General features: G+C 36.7%; 2 protein-coding genes across 2 annotated transcripts; both read right to left on the bottom strand.

The window, feature by feature from the left end:
- Positions 1-4,442: 4,442 nt before the first annotated feature.
- LOC131940704 (uncharacterized) lies at positions 4,443-10,072 on the bottom strand. The gene is made up of 5 exons (XM_059299460.1): positions 9,655-10,072; positions 8,818-8,972; positions 7,788-8,514; positions 5,023-5,207; positions 4,443-4,904 (listed from the first exon to the last, which is right to left on the bottom strand). Exons 1-5 carry the CDS (start codon positions 10,070-10,072, stop codon positions 4,443-4,445), a joined length of 1,947 nt encoding a protein of 648 aa, XP_059155443.1.
- Positions 10,073-16,567: 6,495 nt separating this feature from the next.
- LOC131940658 (uncharacterized protein C15orf61) lies at positions 16,568-19,589 on the bottom strand. Its single transcript, XM_059299376.1, has 3 exons — positions 19,120-19,589; positions 18,071-18,203; positions 16,568-17,457 (listed from the first exon to the last, which is right to left on the bottom strand). The coding sequence occupies exons 1-3, from the start codon at positions 19,438-19,440 to the stop codon at positions 17,327-17,329; spliced, it is 585 nt and encodes a 194-aa protein (XP_059155359.1). The 5' UTR covers positions 19,441-19,589; the 3' UTR covers positions 16,568-17,326.
- Between the last annotated feature and the right edge of the window lie 38 nt (positions 19,590-19,627).

Genomic DNA, 19,627 nt, shown 5'->3' with positions numbered 1-19,627 from the left:
ACTACGTCACAGCCATTTTTGTTTTATATCTTAATTAAGGTTAGGGTAAGGCTTTACATTTCGTTTGTTTTTCCTCAGACATTTTAGAATTACGGTAGATGAAATAAGCAAGGCGCTGTGGGACGGAATACGCACTATTGATATAACCAACTATTATGATGTATTTTAAACAACTATTTTAGAAATACAGGGGGCAGAGAGTAGCAGGACACTGGATTGTTAAAACGCTTAACTCGGCATAGGACAAGCTTGAGTCTATAGGGAATGTTTGAGTCCACCCAGCCTAAATGAGTACCGAAAATTAGTTGGATTAATCGCACACTGTTTCATTACGCTAAATGTGTCAGGGTCCGTTATAATTAACGTTTCTGTGGTTTCATGTTACTTTGAAAGACGTGACAAAATACTTCTTTTAAAGCCCAGACAACCCTTATAAATTAAATTCATTTTTAAAAGGTCCCTTTCAACTTTAGGGATAATTCTTTTAAAAAAATGTTTTTTTTTTCCCATTTAATTCTTGTGTAGACCACGAGCTAGTCCCACTCTATCGATATTATCTTAGATTCATGAACCTCTGAACACGTAATTGTTTAATTACCAATTACCGGTGGATCCATTGACTTAGCTTAAGCCTGTTTTGATTTAACCGATTATTTGATCCGTGGATAGATTGTAAACACGTGTCCAGTCCAACTTTTTAAAATGTTCAAGTTGGTCTTGATGAGTTGATGACGACATGTATCTAACAAAGATGTCAACAATGAGGAAATCTTGATGGTTAGACATCGCTCTGAGCTGTTTACTTTGGTTATAGTTTAACATTAACGATGGGCGGACAGACGGACGGACAAATGGGCGGACAGACGGACGGACAAATGGGCGGACAGACGGACGGACAAATGGGCGGACAGACGGACGAACAAATAAGCGGACAGACGGATAGACAGACTGATGGACTGACGACGAATGGACGGACACACAGATGGACGGACAGATGGACGGACAGATGGACGGACATATGGACGTACAGATAGACGGACGGACACACAGATGGGCAGACATTACCACCATAACATAAGGATTCCTAATTTTTTTAGAATTAAAATGCACTAAACAATTTTAAAAAATTAGAGATTAATACAAATAATAAACTTAAAGCTAAAAAAACACGAAACACTGTTTAGTCGTACAAATAATCAAAATAGGCCTCTTATACCATGTACAAACGATCAAAATATACCCTATATACCATGTACAAACGATCAAAGTAGACCCTATATACCATGTACAAACGATCAAATTAGACCCTATATACCATGTGGAGATAATCAAAGTAGGCCCTATATACCATGTACAAACGATCAAATTAGACCCTATATACCATGTGGAGATAATCAAAGTAGGCCCTATATACCATGTACAAACGATCAAAGTAGCTCCTATTTTCCATATACAAACGGTTAAGTGATATGATGCTGTACTTCAAGAGCAACTTCCCTTTAGTTTTACTTTCGTCAACCCGCGAACATATAAATTGAGTATAAAACAGTAGTCATTACGACTACTGAACACTTCTCGTTCAATGTAAATATCGATACTCTAGCATAGTTGAGTTTAGTATCGAGCACTTGTTTAAACGGGCGTGAACGATATCGACCGAAACTTCCACTTGAAATAACTTTTTCCCCCTCAAATGTAAATCAGCCCAAGCTTCCGTGTTGACAGAGGTTGTGTTTGAGATATGTGTGAAGATTGATCTACACATATTTTAAAAAAATATTTGTCTGATTAAGTAGCGATATTAGCTATAGTAGTTCGAAATGGTAATTCTAAACAGTAGTTCTAAAAAGTAGTTCTATTAAGTAGGCCTAGTTCTAACTTGCAGTTCTAAATAGCAGAGCAGTTCTAAGTAGTAGTTCTAAAAAATAGTTCTAAACAGTAGTTCTAAATAATAGAGTTCTAAATAGTAGTTCTAAATAATAGTTCTAAATAATAGTTCTATATAGTAGTTCTAAATAGTAGTTCTAAGCAGTAATTTCTCAATAAAAATCCTTTTATAGGTTTTATTTAATACTAGCGTACCCGACCCCCGCGCGTTGCCGCGGGGATAGAAGAAAGTTTGACGAAATATCTTAGGATTTCACCAACGCGTTATCAATTATAATTATATGTTCTTAGACGCGTGACCTTCTTTTCTAAAAATGAGTTATTTAAATGTAAACAATGCCTGTTCTTGGATCATCAATAGCAGGACACGGGTTTACCTACACTACCGCATGAAAACATTGAGTGTACATTAATCACTCACCGAAATAATATGGTAGAACACACTTCGGTGACCGCCTCTGTGTCAGAGACGTAGAGGGGCGCTGTCAGGGCCCCCACCCACCGATTACACTACCGCATAGGCGCGACGTACGACCCCTGGCTCCTTAAAACTAACAGGCACCATCGTGCCAAATAGCATCCTGTTAATAATGATGCATATTTCGTCATTCTCTAAAGTGACACAAATGAACAGGATTTTTTTTCTTTAAAACGTAAAAAAAGTATTTGACGTGTTTTAAACATCAGTGTGACTGATGCAATGTGCTAGCGCTACTAATGGTCTATTATTAGATGCTCGATCTCAATTTCTGACTGGATTGTCTAATAATAGATGCTTATTGCATCATTCGCAAAGTGACGAAACTCTACAGTAGGCTCCTCATATTCAAAAAGTTATTTTTTCCTCTTTGGCAAAGTGAAGAAACTGTACATAAGGATTTCCTCTCGTTACAAAGTTATTTTTAGAAGCCTGTTGTAGTTTTACCGCTGAATATAGTAGTACCCCTTACTCGCTATGCAGGACGCTCGATTAACGGATGCCAAGTGCCAACATAGTCGCTCTAAAACTCTGGGCGCCCAACCGTGTATTGACGAAAGTTGTACCCTATATGGCGCCGCCCATAAGAAACTTTAGTTTAGAAATATTCTCGGGAGTATTCTCATCTACTCCCTAAAGTTTCATGGCACTCGGATGAACCGCATCCGATTTTTATTTTTTTATATACCGTGAATAGAGAAAAAAAATCGCTCCACCCACCCCCCGGAGGGCGCCGCCCTTGCAATATTAAACAATTTTTTTTTTGCAGAACCCTACTATTAAGTGATCTAATCATCTCCCCAAAATCTCATGGCTATCGGATAACGGTGTCACACCAAAATTGACTTTTATTTTTATATACCGTATATAGAGAAAAATCGCACCCTCCCGTGGCGCCGCCCTTGCAAAATTAAATAGGATTTTTTTTACAGAACCCTTCCCCGGAGTGTCCTAATCAACACCCCCAAAGTTTCATGCCTATCGGATGAACGGTGTCACTGCAACTCACTTTTATTATTTTTATATACCGTATATAGAGAAAAATCGGACCCTCCCGTGGCGCCGCCCTTGCGAAATTAAAAATTATTTTTTTTACATAACCCTACCATAGAGGGTTATAACGAACTCCCCAAAGTTTCATGCCTATCGGATGAAGAGTGTGAAATCAAAATAGACTTTTATTTTGATATACCGTATGTAGAGAAAAAACAAATCGCGCCCTGCCGGGGCGCCACCCCTGCGAATTTTAAATTTTTTTTTTCGCAGAAACCTCCCCAGGAATATTCTTAACAACTTCCCGAAGTTACACGGCGATGTGATGAGAGGTGTGGTAATGCATAAAAGACACACACACAGACACACACACACACATACATTGCTTTTTATATATATAGATATAGATAGATAGATCTAGCGAACAGCTTACAAAAAAGAACGAACAGATCGACTTAAGCTGTTTTGACTTATGACACAGGCAGAATGAATGGGAAACATTACAGCGATCAATCGTATTAAACAAGTTTTTCTTTTCATGTTGTAAAAATAATCGGAATCGGCAAACGTGGCAAGTGACAGTATAAGTGCGATAACCGTGTTTTTATTTTCGTTCAACTGGGCTTACTGTCGATTACCTCCCTTGAAATTTAAGTATGAGTTAAATATGGCATTAGTTAGGTCTATACCGTATGATGGGTGTGCCTTTATAGGTCTACACCGTGTGGTAAGTGAACATTAGTTAGGTCTACACCGTATGATGGGTGGGCATTTATAGGTGTCTGGTTGAAAATATGTCAAGTCTATTAAGATCTGGTTTTGATTAGACAGCACAGACATAAAAACACAAACATATAAAATATGATACTTAAGCATACTTAAACATACACAAACACACACTCACTAACACACACATAGTTATCTAATTATGTGTTATGTGTGTTATGTGTATATATATATATATATATATATATATATATATATATATATATATATATATATATATATATATATATATATATGTATGTATTTATTTCTTCTTCAAACGTATCACGTCCAACAAAGAGAAAAAACTGTATTCCTACTATGCCAAGCCTGTAATCTTATACTTGCGATAGACCCACAAGTTGACCACCAATACAAGGGCACCGATCCCTGCCGTGACCAGAGCGTAGTACAGTGGACTGGCAGGGTCCCCACTGGCCTCCAACAGGGGGCCCATGAAGGTCGACAACACCAGGTAGGACAACGGCTGGGTCGCGGTGACCCAGGACATCGTGGCGCCATAGGACCTGTCAGGGGACGCCTCAGTGCTGCCGCCTGTCGGGATATTGTCGTGTAGGACAAGATGGCCGTTGGAGTTGTTTGACTGGTGATCTGTCGGGTGTGGGAAGTCTGTTTTTGTGTCGTCTGCTGTCTGGTCCCTGCCTGTTGTCTGGTGTCTGTCTGCTGTTGTATGGCTGTCTGTTGTCTTGTTGCTATTGGATATCCTGTCCTGTTGACGGATACTCTTGTAGTCAGGCTCAGCAGCCTGCTTTAGATAATCCTGTGAAAAAGAGAAAGGTACGACATTAATCTGCGCAAGTTAAAAAACTATCAATTACAGTCTACTTCACTTACATGTGGCCAAAGTCTAGGTGGCCGACAAGTAAGGTAGTACATACCTGAGGTTCGTGGCCCATGGCCAAAGTCCGGGCGGCCAACACGTAAGGTGTCGAAAACAGAAGTGATCTGTATACTCCATTCAAAATGGCCGTCACAAAGTAGAGGGGGGCGAGCTTGGTGGCAACAAGCGTTGCTAGGGCAACCATGATCAGCAATGAGGAGATAAGGAACTCGTTGATCAGACCTAGCGAAAATAGATACACATGTTTTGTTTAGATTTAGTGGAGATAGATACATATGTTTTGTTTAGATTTAGTGGAGATAGATACACATGTTTTGTTTAGATCTAGTAGAGGTATATAACACAAGGGTCATAACTAGAGGAGATAGATACACAAGGGACATAACTAGCGGAGATAGATACACAAGTGACATAACTAGAGGAGATAGATACACATGTTTTGTTTAGATCTAGTGGAGGTATATATATAACTAGCGGAGATAGATACACATGTTTTGTTTAGATCTAGTGGAGGTATATACACAGGGAAATAACTGGAGGTGATAGATACACAAGGGACATAACTAGCGGAGATATATACATATGTTTTGTTTAGATCAAGTGACATAACTAGCGGAGATTGATACACAAGGGACATAACTAGAGGAGATAGATACACAAGGAACATAACTAGAAGAGATAGATACATAAGGGACATAACTAGAAGAGATAGATACATAAGGGACATAACTAGCGGAGATGGATACACACGTTTTGTTAAGATCTAAGGACATCCGCTCATCTAGGAGAGACAACTGCAAAATTAAACAACAGCTGCCTTGTAGTTTGTTCTTGGTCGAAGAAAGGCTATGGAAACAAATCCAAAAAGAAAAGCAGGCTGAAATCGGAGTCAACGACCTAAATGGTACATAACATTGACACGTAAAACTTAATTGTGTTGGAGGGAATCTCTTCCAACACTAGAATTAAAAAGGATGAAGAAGAAGAAAGTTTAGACCTAGTGGAGATAATTACCCATGGGCCATAGGTGTGTTTAAAATCTTTGAGAGTCCGCAATTCTTTTGTTTCTGTAATCTTAGTTTTTATTTTGTAAAAGAGGTTTTGTGTGAACGAGAGGTAATCGGAATGTCATGTTACATCCTTGGACCCGGGGTTGATTGAGTGGCGGATTCTCTGAGGGTCAGGGTACACTTGTACACTTGTATGGATACCAGCATCCCGTATAGGCCGAATTACTGTTAATGTGAATTTTATCATATTTGGTTTATAGGGTTTTACAAATAGGTTTACTCTATACGGGCGGTCGGTTGGTAAAAAAATATATAAATTGCTAACGAACGTTAGCATACTCAATTGATAACCAATGGAGTTTATATATATATATATATATATATATATATATATATATATATATGTTGTAAGTGGATATAATATATACTGGACCTACAATTTTATGATGGTAACGTCAGTATAATTGTGCCTGTCATTAGTTGTATTTTAATGCTTCTATTATTGATTTATGCATTACTTCAGTCCTAGTTACTTCGTATTATCTCCATTGTATTGTAGACTTGTAGTGGCAGGATAATCTTTTTAATTTACATAACTATATAGTCATGTATAATACATTGTAGTAATGGTCATTGTGGGCCTGATGTGTATAGGTTTCACGGTTCTATTTGAAATTTAGTAAATATTTTAGTGTCTTGTTTAGGCAAGTGTGTAACCTGTTTTTCTTCCCCTATTGTGGGAACATTTCCGTATGCTATAACATCCTATACCACATCAAACTCACTCCTAGTGTAAGTAAGTGGCGTAGCGAGGTCGGGTGTCACCCGGTGTGGCACTTAATAGTGTCACCCCCCCCCCCTCCGAGGCGTAGCGACCCTTCCGGGGACAAACTGTCAAACTTTCCATTTGCACCCCCCTCAAACTTTCGATTTGCACCCACCCTCCCTCAAATTTTTCTCTATATATTTTGCTATTTTTTGCCTTGGTGTCACCCCCTTAAATGGTGTCACCCAGTGCAGTCGGCACCCCCGCCCCCCTTCGCTACACCTCTGGTGTAAGTAGCTATATTATAAGCATGTAAGTCAACATCTTGTACTTGTACATGCTCTTTCAAAGTATAATTTTTGTTGTGTCGCTGTGTTATCAGCACCCTGAGGTCCCGCTCGAGCTAATTCAACACAGCACTGGTGTGTGTTAAGTAAAGCTGGGCCTAGCATTGAGCTCATCACTCTACCTGTGTTGTGTTGTCTCTCAGGGTCAGCCACTACACACTAACCCTCAATGGTGACGCCACTGACATACCCAATGAGGAAGTGCTACACACACAACATGACACAACCAACTTAAGCTAAACACTTTTTTTTATCTATTCTAGTCTACCGCCCCCCCCCCCCGAAACGAAATGCAATTTATAAAGAAAATATATATTTTCAACAGTGTCCGCCCACTCCCAAAATTTTTTTTGAGTTTTAGCCGTTATTTCGCGTTTAAGGAAACAGTTTTAAATACATTTTAATCGGAACTTATTAAAATACTCTATGTTGACACAGTGCAGATCAGATTTTGGAAAAATATCGATGTTTTAAGAAAAATTCAACTGCAATTTTTTTTTTTTGGGAAGGGGGGGGGGGGGGGGTCCTGGCTTTTTGTGACGATGTGTGATGGAGAGAAGGGGAGAGGTAAAAAACATCAAAAAAGCGTGACGTCATTTATGGTTACTCCAAAGCATAGGACGTAAACAAAACACTTCACACCATAAATATCCATACATATATAGACACGACAACCTACCAATTTTGTCAGATATTTTTTGATGTAATACACTGTAGAGAAAATACGTGGCTTGAAATAGGAACGTTGCGATGGCAATGTCCTTGACCCCTTTCTCAAATCGTAGTTTGGGCTCCGAGCCGCGCGCTGCGCTACCGTCGCCATGATACACCCCAGCAGTTAAAAAATTCCCGCCGTAGATCTCGAAACATATGCAGCAGGAAGACGCGAAGAAATTCAGAAGACACGCTAACAACAAACAGACGAAACTTTGCGAGCCTCGAACAGATTTAATACATTCTTTCGTCCGGGCTAGTTTCCTCTTCAAAATAAACACTTTGTCCTGAGTCGGGTGCTCTTTTATAAGATTTTGAGATCTCTTAGAATATTTGTTTAATTTGTCACGTTCAGTTAGGTTGCTATGGATACCATTGTTTATAGATGGCGCGAATTCAGACGAGCAAACAGCGCTTAGCACTTTGGACGATTTCGCTGTATTGCATTCCACTGTCTCGCCATCTTCCTGATTCTTCGAGTTATTAGAAAAGTATTCCAATCGTTTAATGAAAAAACGCCCGCTGATTAATGTAATCGATACTGTGACCAGTACCGATACCACCAGGAAGATACTAAGCGCTATTGCAGTGCTTAAACTTGGATCGATACTCGCGGGAAACAGGTTAGAGTAGTCGATTAGTCCCATCAGAGAGAAGACGCATCCTCCAAGTGCAGCCATCATAACACCCAGCTGGGGATGAGAAGATATTAGCATTGTTAGCGAAATGGACCGTCTATGTTTAACGTTCCACTCACGGTTTATACACCTCCTTCGTCACTCAACGTCACAAAAGTAATGCGCTCATCTATCTTGACTACTCATCTAAACTACACATCTAAACATCTAGACTACACATCAGACTACACATCTAGACTACACATCTAGACTACACATCTAGACTACACACCTAAACTACACATCTTGACTACCCATCTAGAATACACACCTCTACTACACACCAAAACGACACATCTAGACTACACACCTACTTACAGACAGAACCTTGGTGTGTTGTGACTCCTGCACTGACTCCAACATAAAAGCGCGTATATTTGACGAGCCGGTATCGAATCCTATATCTACCAAAACAAACGTCAAGACCGCCAAAGTGGCCGTCCATGTTGATGAGACAGACGACACACTTTCCTCTGAAAATAAAAATTAGATTATCAACATAAAGCAATTACCAACTAATTATATATCAAGTGACCTCTGAGCAAGCAGAGAATCAAAACGACTGTATAAAATTGGAAGAGCATGTTTATAAGAGAGATATGAATAGGCTTAAGGACATGCGTATAATTCTGGTTGGGGGAAAGCAGTGTTTATTTCGGGCATTTCTTCGGGGGTAGGGGGTGGGGCACGGGAGAATAAAATAAGAAAGAAACACTTGGAGAAAGGGTCATGGTATTTGGCAAAACAAATAATAATAAGGTGAGCATATTACTTGCTACAGTGAGTGAAATTTTGGGAGAATCGTTTTTTAGACTACACTAAACATAAATATAAATCGACAACTCAGACCTGCAATCAAAACTGCACCAAAGTGCTAAAAAACTAAAAAAAAAAAAAAAAAAACTACACAGGACCAGACGGCATACTTCGTTAAACTTTCATGCCGAACACCAAGCTTTAGAAATAACGACCCCCTCCCCATCCCAGCAAGTCTGGAACTTTAAAATAGTAACATAAAAAAATAAAAATAAAAGTTGACGATGTGACCTCATGATCTAGGCTCTTCCGTGAGTCAAAAACAATAAGGAAAGAAGGAAATTTGGAAGAGAGGAAATATGTTGAAAATACTTGGGCAATATTAAAAAATAAAAGTACCTGTGACCGTTGAAGTGTCATTTGTAGTGCCATTAGTAGTTCCGACAAAACAAGCGTTACCGGAACAACCCGTGACGTCACATTTCCCAGAATCCTGATACACCTTAAGGCTGCATCCAACAATAAAAACCACAGCGCCTAACGCTTGCATAGATCCACTAAAAACCACCAGACAACCTTTCCTGCTGAAGCGGTTTCCCGAGTCACCGAACCGCCCCATGAGCGGGATGAGCAGGATGCCCAGCAGGGCGGATATAACGCCAGCCAGGGAGACGAATTGGAGCGGCACCCCCAGCAGCTTCTCCCAGAGCACCATGTAGATGAGTTCATAGGTCACGGTCACCTCGGAGCCAAACAGGGCGGAGCTCAAGATGGCGTAGTGCCACTGCTTCCGGTTGTTGCTACCTGCACTCACCATTCTTACAGACACCAAGTCTAGAGCTTTGACACTTTTTATATGCAGCAAGAGTTGTCTAGTTTAAAATTTAGCATATACCTATATAGAAAATTAAACTTGTTTTTAAACTCTAGAGAGTTTAAATAGCGCTTAGTTTTGTTTTTTAAAGTACAGGAAGGTGACACTAGGAGAAAGAGAAAATAAATATAAACATTATTTTATCATGGATCTTAAGTCAAAATGTACTGATATTCACAGTGAAAGGTGTAGTGTGTCGACAGTCAAGCTGTTGTACACAAACGTGACGGCTGGCTGGTAAAATCCACTCAAGAAAAATTCTATGTGTATATATAATTCTTTTCTTGGAGACGTTAGAAAACAAGCTGTAAGCGGCCCTTCAGTCCCCTCTCTTCCTGTCTAGGAAGTCTGGTGAGCTGTGGTTCACGCTAAATGTTTACAGTCGTAGAGCCGGGTTTAGTGACGGCTATTAGGGCATATAATTTAGTTTGAAACTATTTTAAACTTAGGGGAGGTAACTAAGAGAAGGCTGCTTTCACGGGGGGGGGGGGGTGGTTATCGTCCTTAACGACCTACTGATAGTGTTTTAAAGCAAATATTTTCAGTGGCAGCATTGGTACTGTCGAATTCACAAATTATGAATTACTGAAAAGTAGAAACTAAAACAACTAAATAGCGGCGTATGATACGCCGCGGGTCGGCTCGTAGACCTATAATTCACGTGTAACGGGTACCAACGGCTAGTAATAATTATTTTTTTAAAATTTTAAATCTGAACGATTTGTTTTAAGTTAAACATTCAACAGCCGTGTTCTAAATTAGAAATACTGTAAAACTCAACCGTTTAGATTTAGAAATATCCAGTATGTATGTAGTGGGACACCAGAATGTTAACACCACAACATCCAATTCAACAACATTTAGAAAATTTACTTCGTCGTGGGCCTATACCAAACACACCGAAATAGAAATCCCTTGTTCAAATATGCCTACAACAAAATAAAAACATTCTGCTGTGGTCTAATATCCGAGTAAAACAAATAAAAAATTATATAAGAAAACGACGAAACAAACTGGAAACCACGTGTTTTAACTGAGTGGGATTTTGCGTTGTTAATCCACCATCGCGAGCTTTACATACTGCGCCGATAACTCTGTTCAACTTCTGTTTTTATCGTCGTTTTATACATGTTAATTTTTTTCATAATGAATGCGGTCGGTATGAATAATTGATATAAGTAGATAATAACTTTTTAAAACGTGGTATGAGCAGATGGTGTTAGCGTTTGGGGGTGGGGCGGGGGAGAGGGTAAGGGCTAGAACCAACACATTTTCAAAATTTTCAATGTCTTATAAACAAGAATTATGCTTTAAAATCGTTATACAAATAAATTATATATACATAAAATTATATATGCATACATTTATATGCCCATCTATATATATATATATATATATATATATATATATACATATATATATATATATATATATATATATATATATATATATATATATATATATATATATATATATATGTGTGTGCGTGTGTATGTATATAAAAGTATAAAAATGCATGCGGGATGTGAACAAAGAATATGTCAGCGATGTTAAAGTGATCTCCATTACACAGAGAGTGACAGATATAAAGGGCGTTAAACCTGTGATGTGAATGGTGAAGTGCGATTAAGCTGTACATGGAAGAGGGTTTTACTATAGCCTTGTTAAATGTTTAATGTCAATTTTTTTCTAACAGATGGCGTTATTTAAACACTTGAACCTAATTATTCATTATTGTTTTTTTTTTTAAATTGAGCATTTTGAGTATTTGATAAATAATTACAATCAATGATTATATATATATATATATATATATATATATATATATATATATATATATATATATATATATATATATATATATATATGTATATATATGTATATATATATATGTATATATGTATATATATATGTATATATATATGTATATATATATATATATATATATATATATATATATATATATATATATATATGCATTTATATATATATATATATGTATGTATGCATGTATGTATGTATGTATGTATGTATGTATGTATGCATGTATGTGTATGTATGTATGTATATGTATGTAGTTATATATATTATGTATGTGTATATACTATGTATGTATGTGTATATGTATATATATTATGTATATGTATATATACGAATATATTTTCTTTGTTAACTGGACCCAGTAATACTAATATCTCCATAGCAGAGAAAACAGTAATTAAGCAGATTGAAACAGCTGCTAGCCTCAGTTAGTCCAACCTGCGCGATGGGCATGGTAATGTTGCAGATACCAAGAACGAAATAATTATGAGAAAAAGAAAAAGAGAACCTGAAAATGGAAACGGTAAATCAAACAAAAGACACGCAATGATGGTGTGTTGTAGGCTACATTACCAGAAATGGCAAGAGAGCTCCTTCTAAATATCCCAAAACAGATGATTGCAGCAAATATAGATTCAAATACAACTCTGAAATATCTGACGAAGATCGACACATTTGCAAAGAATATTGTAGTCTTCCAAGTTATGATATGAGAAAAAAACAATTTGTGTGCAACCTTGTTCTTGAAGAACCTACCAAAAGGCAGCGACCCAAGTCAGCAACTCCAGATTTAAAGAAAAAGAAACAGAAAAGTCGTGCGTATTTCTTAAAATCGAATGATGGTACAAAAAGAAGAGTTTGTCTGGAATGTTTCTGCAAAACGTTTTCATTTTCATTTAGATATGTTGACTCAGCCTATATTAGTTTTAAGTAGCCAGGGGCCGTACGCTGTGCCTCTGCGGTAGTACAATCGGGGGGGGGGGGGGGGGGGGCTCCCGAGAGCGCCCCTCTACGTCCCTGACACATGGGCGGTCATCAAAGTGTGTTCTACCATATTATTTCGGTGAGTGATTAACGTACACTCAAGGTTTTCATGCGGTAGTGTTGGTAAACCCGTGTCCCGATATTTATGATTCAAGCGCAGGCATTGTTTACATTTAAATAACTCAGTTTTAGAAAACAAAGTCACGCATCTAAGAATAGAGGATTGGTAACGCATTGATGAAACCCTTTTTATATATTCTGTCAGACTTTCTTCTATTCCCGCGGCAATGCGCGGGGACGGGTACGCTAGTATTAAATAAAGTGTTATTTTGTTACATTTAAATATAAACATAATAAGGCAAAAATATTTTTAAAAACCTTTATAATAGTAACCTTTGAAAAAATTAAACAATAAACGAAACAAACTTGCTTTCTTTACTAAAATTTAAAGTATTAGTCACTAAATTTGTTAGAGATTTCATGAGCAACCAAAGCTTGTATTTAAATAAAAAAGCACGAAAAAATGGGATACACCATTACTTCTTGAGCGTAGATCCCACATGAAATTGCGATGTTGCAGACATGTTTCTCATTTTTTCGAAAATTTCCAAAAGCTCTACTGTCGTACTCTACGTGCATGGTCTGGACAGCAAAACCTTGAGCGCTCACCCCGACTATTTATTTAGAACTTACACAAGCAATAATTACAAAAGTACCTATAATTCGGTAGTCAATAAAAGAATCATTATACAAAACAGAATATAATTAAAAAACCTAATTTATAGTTCTGGTGAATTTGCGAGGTTGCAGACTTGTTTCTGATTTTCTCAAAAATTTCCAAAAGCTCTACTGTCGTACCCTACGTGCATGGTCTGCACAGCAAAAACTTTAGCGCTCACCCCGACTATTTTTAGAACTTACACACATGGCTGAGAGAGGTGGCAGTCTAAAGTGAAACTTGGGGAGAAAAAAAATATATTGAAATGACAGAGATTTAGAAAGCGAGAGTGAGTAGCAACAGTGAAAAAAGGATTTCTGAAACCAGTGAGCTCATGCAAATGTAATGTTTTCATTACGTGATTGCAGTACACTAAATTATTAATCAGCAATGGCAGTGTTCCCGTATAGTTAGTAGTCTCTTGCCCTTCATCACAAATATCGAGGTCCATGGCGTTAGTATGGTGTTCAATGACATGTTATAGAGGAGCCTACTAGCTGGTCGAAAGTTAGAAATAAAATGTCCTTAAACAGACAAAGAAACATATATATATATATATATATATATATATATATATATATATATATATATATATATATATATATATATATATCGAGTGTATAGAGGACAATCACAGTATGTCCACTTTTTTTTTATTCGATATTATTGTATATTCGTATAGTCATGATCATGAGCTTGTAGAGCACACTGGTAAAATGTCCAAAAACAATACCAATCATTGCATAAAACACAAAACAAGATTATAGTATCTTTCTTTTAGCAACTTCAACAGAGCACAAATGTAGTATTAGACAAATAACATCTGTGCATTACAAATGTTTGTGATTTATTTCGTACAAGATGGCCACCAAACCATGCCATTCATTAGAAACCAAACGTATTCACAATGTTTAAGAAGTGTTAAAAGCTTCTTGATGAAGATGAAGATCTTGATACAGGTAATGTTTTAGTGTATTATGTTTATATTTAATAGGTTTTACTAGGGAAAAATTAAAAGAGTAGTTAGTGGATTTGGGCACTTAATTTAAATGTCAGTCACACAACCTCTCCATCAATCTATGTGATAGTATCGCTACTGATCTGTTTTTTTGAATACTTTAATAAGGCACTGTTTAATAGCCCATGTGTAACAATCCCCCCTCTGTAACAACGCCCTCTCTGTAACTATTCCCCTATGTAACAATGCTCTCTCTCTCTCTCTCTTTAACTATTCTCCATCTGTAACAATGCCCTCTCTGTAACTACTCCTCGTCTGTAACAATGTCCTCTCTGTAAATATTCCCCCATCTGTAACAATGCCCTCTCTGTAACTACTCCTCGTCTGTAACAATGTCCTCTCTGTAAATATTCCCCCATCTGTAACAATGCCTTCTCTGTAACTATCCCTCTCTGTGACAATGCCCTCTCTGTAACAATGCTCAATGTAACTATTCCCCCTCTGTAACTATCCCCCATTTATAACAATTCCCTCTCTGTGACCGTGGCTTTAGTCCGCGTGTAATAAATGTCAAGTCCAGCTGTCTTCACATCAGCATATTAATATCAGGCTTCGTCCGTGAAAAAATGTGTTATCTCCCTTGATATTTTCTTTTCATTATTAATTCATACATTTATTTTAAAGCTTACGTTTAGCATATGAAGATATGTATCAACATGCAGCATGTAACACTAACAGATATGAATACATTGAAGAATGTGTTGGCCCATAAAAATGTTGACTCCTCCGAACTTGCAAATAAAACGAAAAATGCGAGTTTGTATCAACGCATTTACTTTAAAATTAAATCAGAAGTAAGCATAGTATAGACTCTAGAGCTTGAAAATTAGATAGGAGAAGAGGGGAGGTGTTAGAGCCTTCCCCCACAAAATAACAGATGTCTTACCTCACCTAAAAACTACTTGGGTGGTTGTTCTGTCTTTAAAAAATTGGAAAATCTTCTTTGTTCTCTATTGTAAAGTTGGACGGGATTTCCCCCAACACAATTAAGTATCAACATGTTTTGCACCATAAAGGCCATTGACTCCGATTTCAGCTTTTGGGATTTGCTTCCATAGCCTGTCTCCATCTAAGAACAAACGACAAGGCAGCAGTTGTTTGATAGTAATGTCTGATACCACAGTTTAGCGTATTTAGTGAGAAATAGTCGAGATCTTTACTTCCCAACCCGTCAACACTATGTCCTGGTCAGTCTCGCCAGGATCAACGATCCCCATGATACAAACCTTTCCCTGTTGTAACAAGATAGCTGTTACCAGTAAAGTGAGAAAAGCGGCAGTCTACACAATGCCTAAACGGGCCGAGGGATAAGAGATAAATTGTATATATCGTGCTGTATCTACACTATACAGGAATAACGGCAAACTGTAAAATAACATCAACATCCTCTTTGCCCTTTCGTGGCCCAAAAACAAAAGGCAGATGAAGTAGAGTTCATCTCTTTCAATGAACTCGGTATATGAAGGGATAATGTAGTCAACACTTGGTTTCCCCATTGTGAGTTAAATGTACTTAAACCCGAGACTTTCAGGTTAGCAGTCAAAAGCTCTACCATTCAACCAAGCCGCCCCTGTAAAAAAAATTGCTCTCCATACTCAAACCAACTCAGGTATTTATCAAAGTAGTATTGTCCTAGGGACAGGGAACTTAGGTTTTTTTTTAAATTTTAGCCATCACATGATCAGCAGCACAGCAAAAAAAAAAAACAAAACAACTAACACTTGAAATAAGTGTGTTGGCCCTATATACAAATGGTGTGAACTTTACAATCCAGTGTCAGAATATTTACTTGAACTTCACACAGAAAAATAAGGAAAATAAAATAAATTTTAAAAATAATTTTATTTTTATTATAAAAATACATTTATGAGTTCTAGTTCTACATAAATAAGTCAGTTAAAGACAACGCAATGAAGAGTCTACATTTACAAAGGTATTCAGTGAGCACAGATTGAAATATATTTTCCTCTATAAGACAACTACTGTAGGCATCAACTAAAGTTAAACAGATAATTTAAAAAATTGTTTACGATTTTACCACATGGTATTTGTATATCAAGTTTACATCTAAGCATCTTTTATTCCTAGAATCAGGTAAATTAGTTTTTCTTCTTTGACTTCCCCTTTCTCTTTATGGCATCTGTTGATGAATGTGATGTTTCTTGTCTGGATGCAGCAACATCTTCTTTTCTTGAAGGTGAGTCTTTACTTTTTACAGTTTTTTGTTTCTGAGTTTGTGTGTTGGAGGCCACCTCATCTTGTGAGCTAGATAATGGACCTGTCTCATCTAGACTAGAAGCATCAGCACTTACACTTCTGTCATTGAAGAATAGCTTAATCAGCAACCTATACATGCATTTTATGATGTTCACACATATGTTGAGAACAAGGACTATGAAAATAAGGCAAATAAAAACAACAACTATACTCAACCCAAAGCTGAGTTCATAAGTCTGAGGAACCATGATAAAAAAATTTAAAAGTGGAAATACATTTTATTGGAAATTATTTGAATTGTAAATAAATTAAAAAATCATGTGTGTCAAGGTTTTAAAATTAGAATTAAATTTCTCATAAAATAACCAATATCATTACAAAACGATCAGTTTTTTAATTTTTCAGAGCCAGTCAGTGTAGAAATCAAGTTACAACACAATTAATACATTGCATCAGGCCTTTCTTTGTTCAGGAAATAAACTTTAACTGTTTTACCACTTGGCATCACAACATCCTCAGAATACTTGACCAAACACCAAGAGCCTATGCCATAGGCAAGAGTAGGAATTCCTTAAAGATGGAATAAAATGTGCTTGTTTAATTAGCAATCTTAGATTATCAACACTACATACAAAAACTCGGGGGATTTTTTATACCAGTTTCCGATAAGAGAATCTTAAATAAGGGGTGTTAGGTTACTGGTAGTTAACTAAAATACACATATGACTTGGTAATATCAATGCTAACCTTATCCCTAATGCTAAAACCCAATCCTAGTCCAAACCCAACCCTAATTTCTAACCATTAAAACTATTTGAGATTACAATACTACTAACAACCTATTTTTGGAAGAGTCTATTATCGACATCAGCATATTCAAACTTCCAAAAATTCTTCTATTCAAGAATATCATTTAATATAGAAACTTTCTTTAAATGATTTCAACTTGAATAAACTATTGGTTAGAGGGTGGGTTTAGAGGTTAAGTTGACATGTAATTTCAGGATGATGGGGTGGGAGGGGATGGGGGGTTGTCATTTCTTGATTGGTACCCCCAAAACTTTGTTCAGTTTTCCAAATTAAAAATAGGATTTGGGGGAGGTTTAGTTTAAGATTACAGTGTATTTTGTCTATAGAAACATAGTAGCATATGGATGGCAAATACACACATAAGATATTTTACCCAGATTTAACACCTTGAGAAAGGTGTAGAAGGCATTTTCAGCATCAAGATCTGCGTAGTCACGACTTGAACAGTGATATTTGATAAATGGGAAGCAGCCAGTTCTAAGGATGTGATAATTTTTGCCATCAACCTTTAAAAATAAGCAACAGATTTCAACATTGAAAATGCTATTAAATAAGAACTTTTAGAGCAAGTACAACCTAACCATCTCATGAAAAAAAGGAAAATCTCCCAATTACTAGCTATGACCTACAATCTTCAATTGTCAGTTAAAAATTCAGGCTGTATCAATTAAAAGTCATCTCAGTCTAATATGTTTATAAAAAAGGTAGCCTTTCAATAGAGTTTTAATCAGGGTTCAAGTTCAGTTCTTAGAATGTCCCTAAGTCCAACCAGCTCTGATAGGTATCTTGACTCATCTTAGGGATAGTAATGGTGGCTGAGCATAGTGCTGAACACACTGCCCCTTCATATGTTGAGGTCACAAACTTTATTTCCCATGGCCCTTGGAACATCGTGTTAAAAAAAGAACTTTACTTTTTAGGCTTTCAAACCTAATGGTCCATGGGTTAGGTAAAGCAGAATCCATGTGTTTCAGTAACCTTGACATATGAAGGGATAGTGCGGTTGTCCCTTATTATGTTTATGAGTTTATGCATTTAAAAGTTAGTAACTCAGTAACTGTGTTCTTAAAACAAAAATCTACAACAATAGAAAGAAGTCTCTTTAAGAATGGAAAAATGTTAAAACACAGTGAATTAAGCAAAAATATAAATGTGATGCAGATGTCAGTGATGATTTTGACAATGGAAGTAAAACTACTAGAACTAGTAAGTCAAGTAAATTTAAGTAGATCTATTAATTGTTTCAGCACACCAGATCAAAATTTCAGCTTCAATTTAAAATACCTTGACCAACTATTTTCGGCTGAAACTTAAAATACTGATAGATCTAGGTCTAATAAAACTATTTTATTTTAAAAATATGCAGTTGGCCTAAGCTTAATTTAATACTATAATGATGAGTACAGTGGAATTATAAGTTACCTGCCAGTTGAAATGTGATTTTCCAAACTGATCATTTACAACTTCATGATAGTAAACACAGAATGAAGTCCAATGCGGAAGTTTTCGTTGACGTAAATGACACGTCAAAACTTCAGATGATAGAGGTTTATGCAATTTAAACCTTGCCTTTGTGCTATTTGTTATGAAATGTTTGTTAATTTCAAATATTCGGGTCAATGCCGATGAATTTTTTAGAATTTCTACGCCTATGATGTTTTTTTTATCGATGAAATTAGCCGGCCTTTTTCTACTTCTAGTTTTCGACAAATTAAACAACCTTTTTAAAATGAAGCTAAACATCAATATACCAATAACAGAATGTTTTTTTTTTTTACAAACGAGCTATTTAGCTAATGAAGAGCTGCTGTATTAAATAATAAATTAGACGAAAATGGCAATAGAACAAGTTGTATTAAGCCATGGTGAATAGTGAACTATTAACTTTTTCGATCTTTCATGTTAGCCTAATTTTACGCTAGTAACCTCC

The sequence above is a fragment of the Physella acuta genome, unplaced genomic scaffold (assembly GCF_028476545.2).
Source record: "Physella acuta isolate Inbredline_101_S28 unplaced genomic scaffold, ASM2847654v3 ptg000325l, whole genome shotgun sequence".
NCBI classification, from domain to species: Eukaryota; Metazoa; Mollusca; class Gastropoda; family Physidae; genus Physella; species Physella acuta.
Note: the sequence above shows the minus strand (reverse complement) of the source record. Positions and strands in the feature narration are given on the sequence as shown.

Excerpts from the sequence above, each read along its gene's own strand:
- LOC131940704 (XM_059299460.1), bottom strand. The coding sequence starts at position 10,072 with ATGGTGAGTGCAGGTAGCAACAACCGGAAGCAGTGGCACTACGCCATC. Across the intron at positions 8,973-9,654 it reads TGACACTTCAACGGTCACAG|AGGAAAGTGTGTCGTCTGTC; the intron begins GTACTTTTATTT and ends TTTTATTTTCAG. Across the intron at positions 4,905-5,022 it reads CCATGGGCCACGAACCTCAG|GATTATCTAAAGCAGGCTGC; the intron begins GTATGTACTACC and ends TCTTTTTCACAG.
- LOC131940658 (XM_059299376.1), bottom strand. The coding sequence starts at position 19,440 with ATGTTTAGCTTCATTTTAAAAAGGTTGTTTAATTTGTCGAAAACTAGA. Across the intron at positions 18,204-19,119 it reads AATCACATTTCAACTGGCAG|GTTGATGGCAAAAATTATCA; the intron begins GTAACTTATAAT and ends TTATTTTTAAAG. Across the intron at positions 17,458-18,070 it reads TCTCAAGGTGTTAAATCTGG|GAATTCCTACTCTTGCCTAT; the intron begins GTAAAATATCTT and ends TCCATCTTTAAG.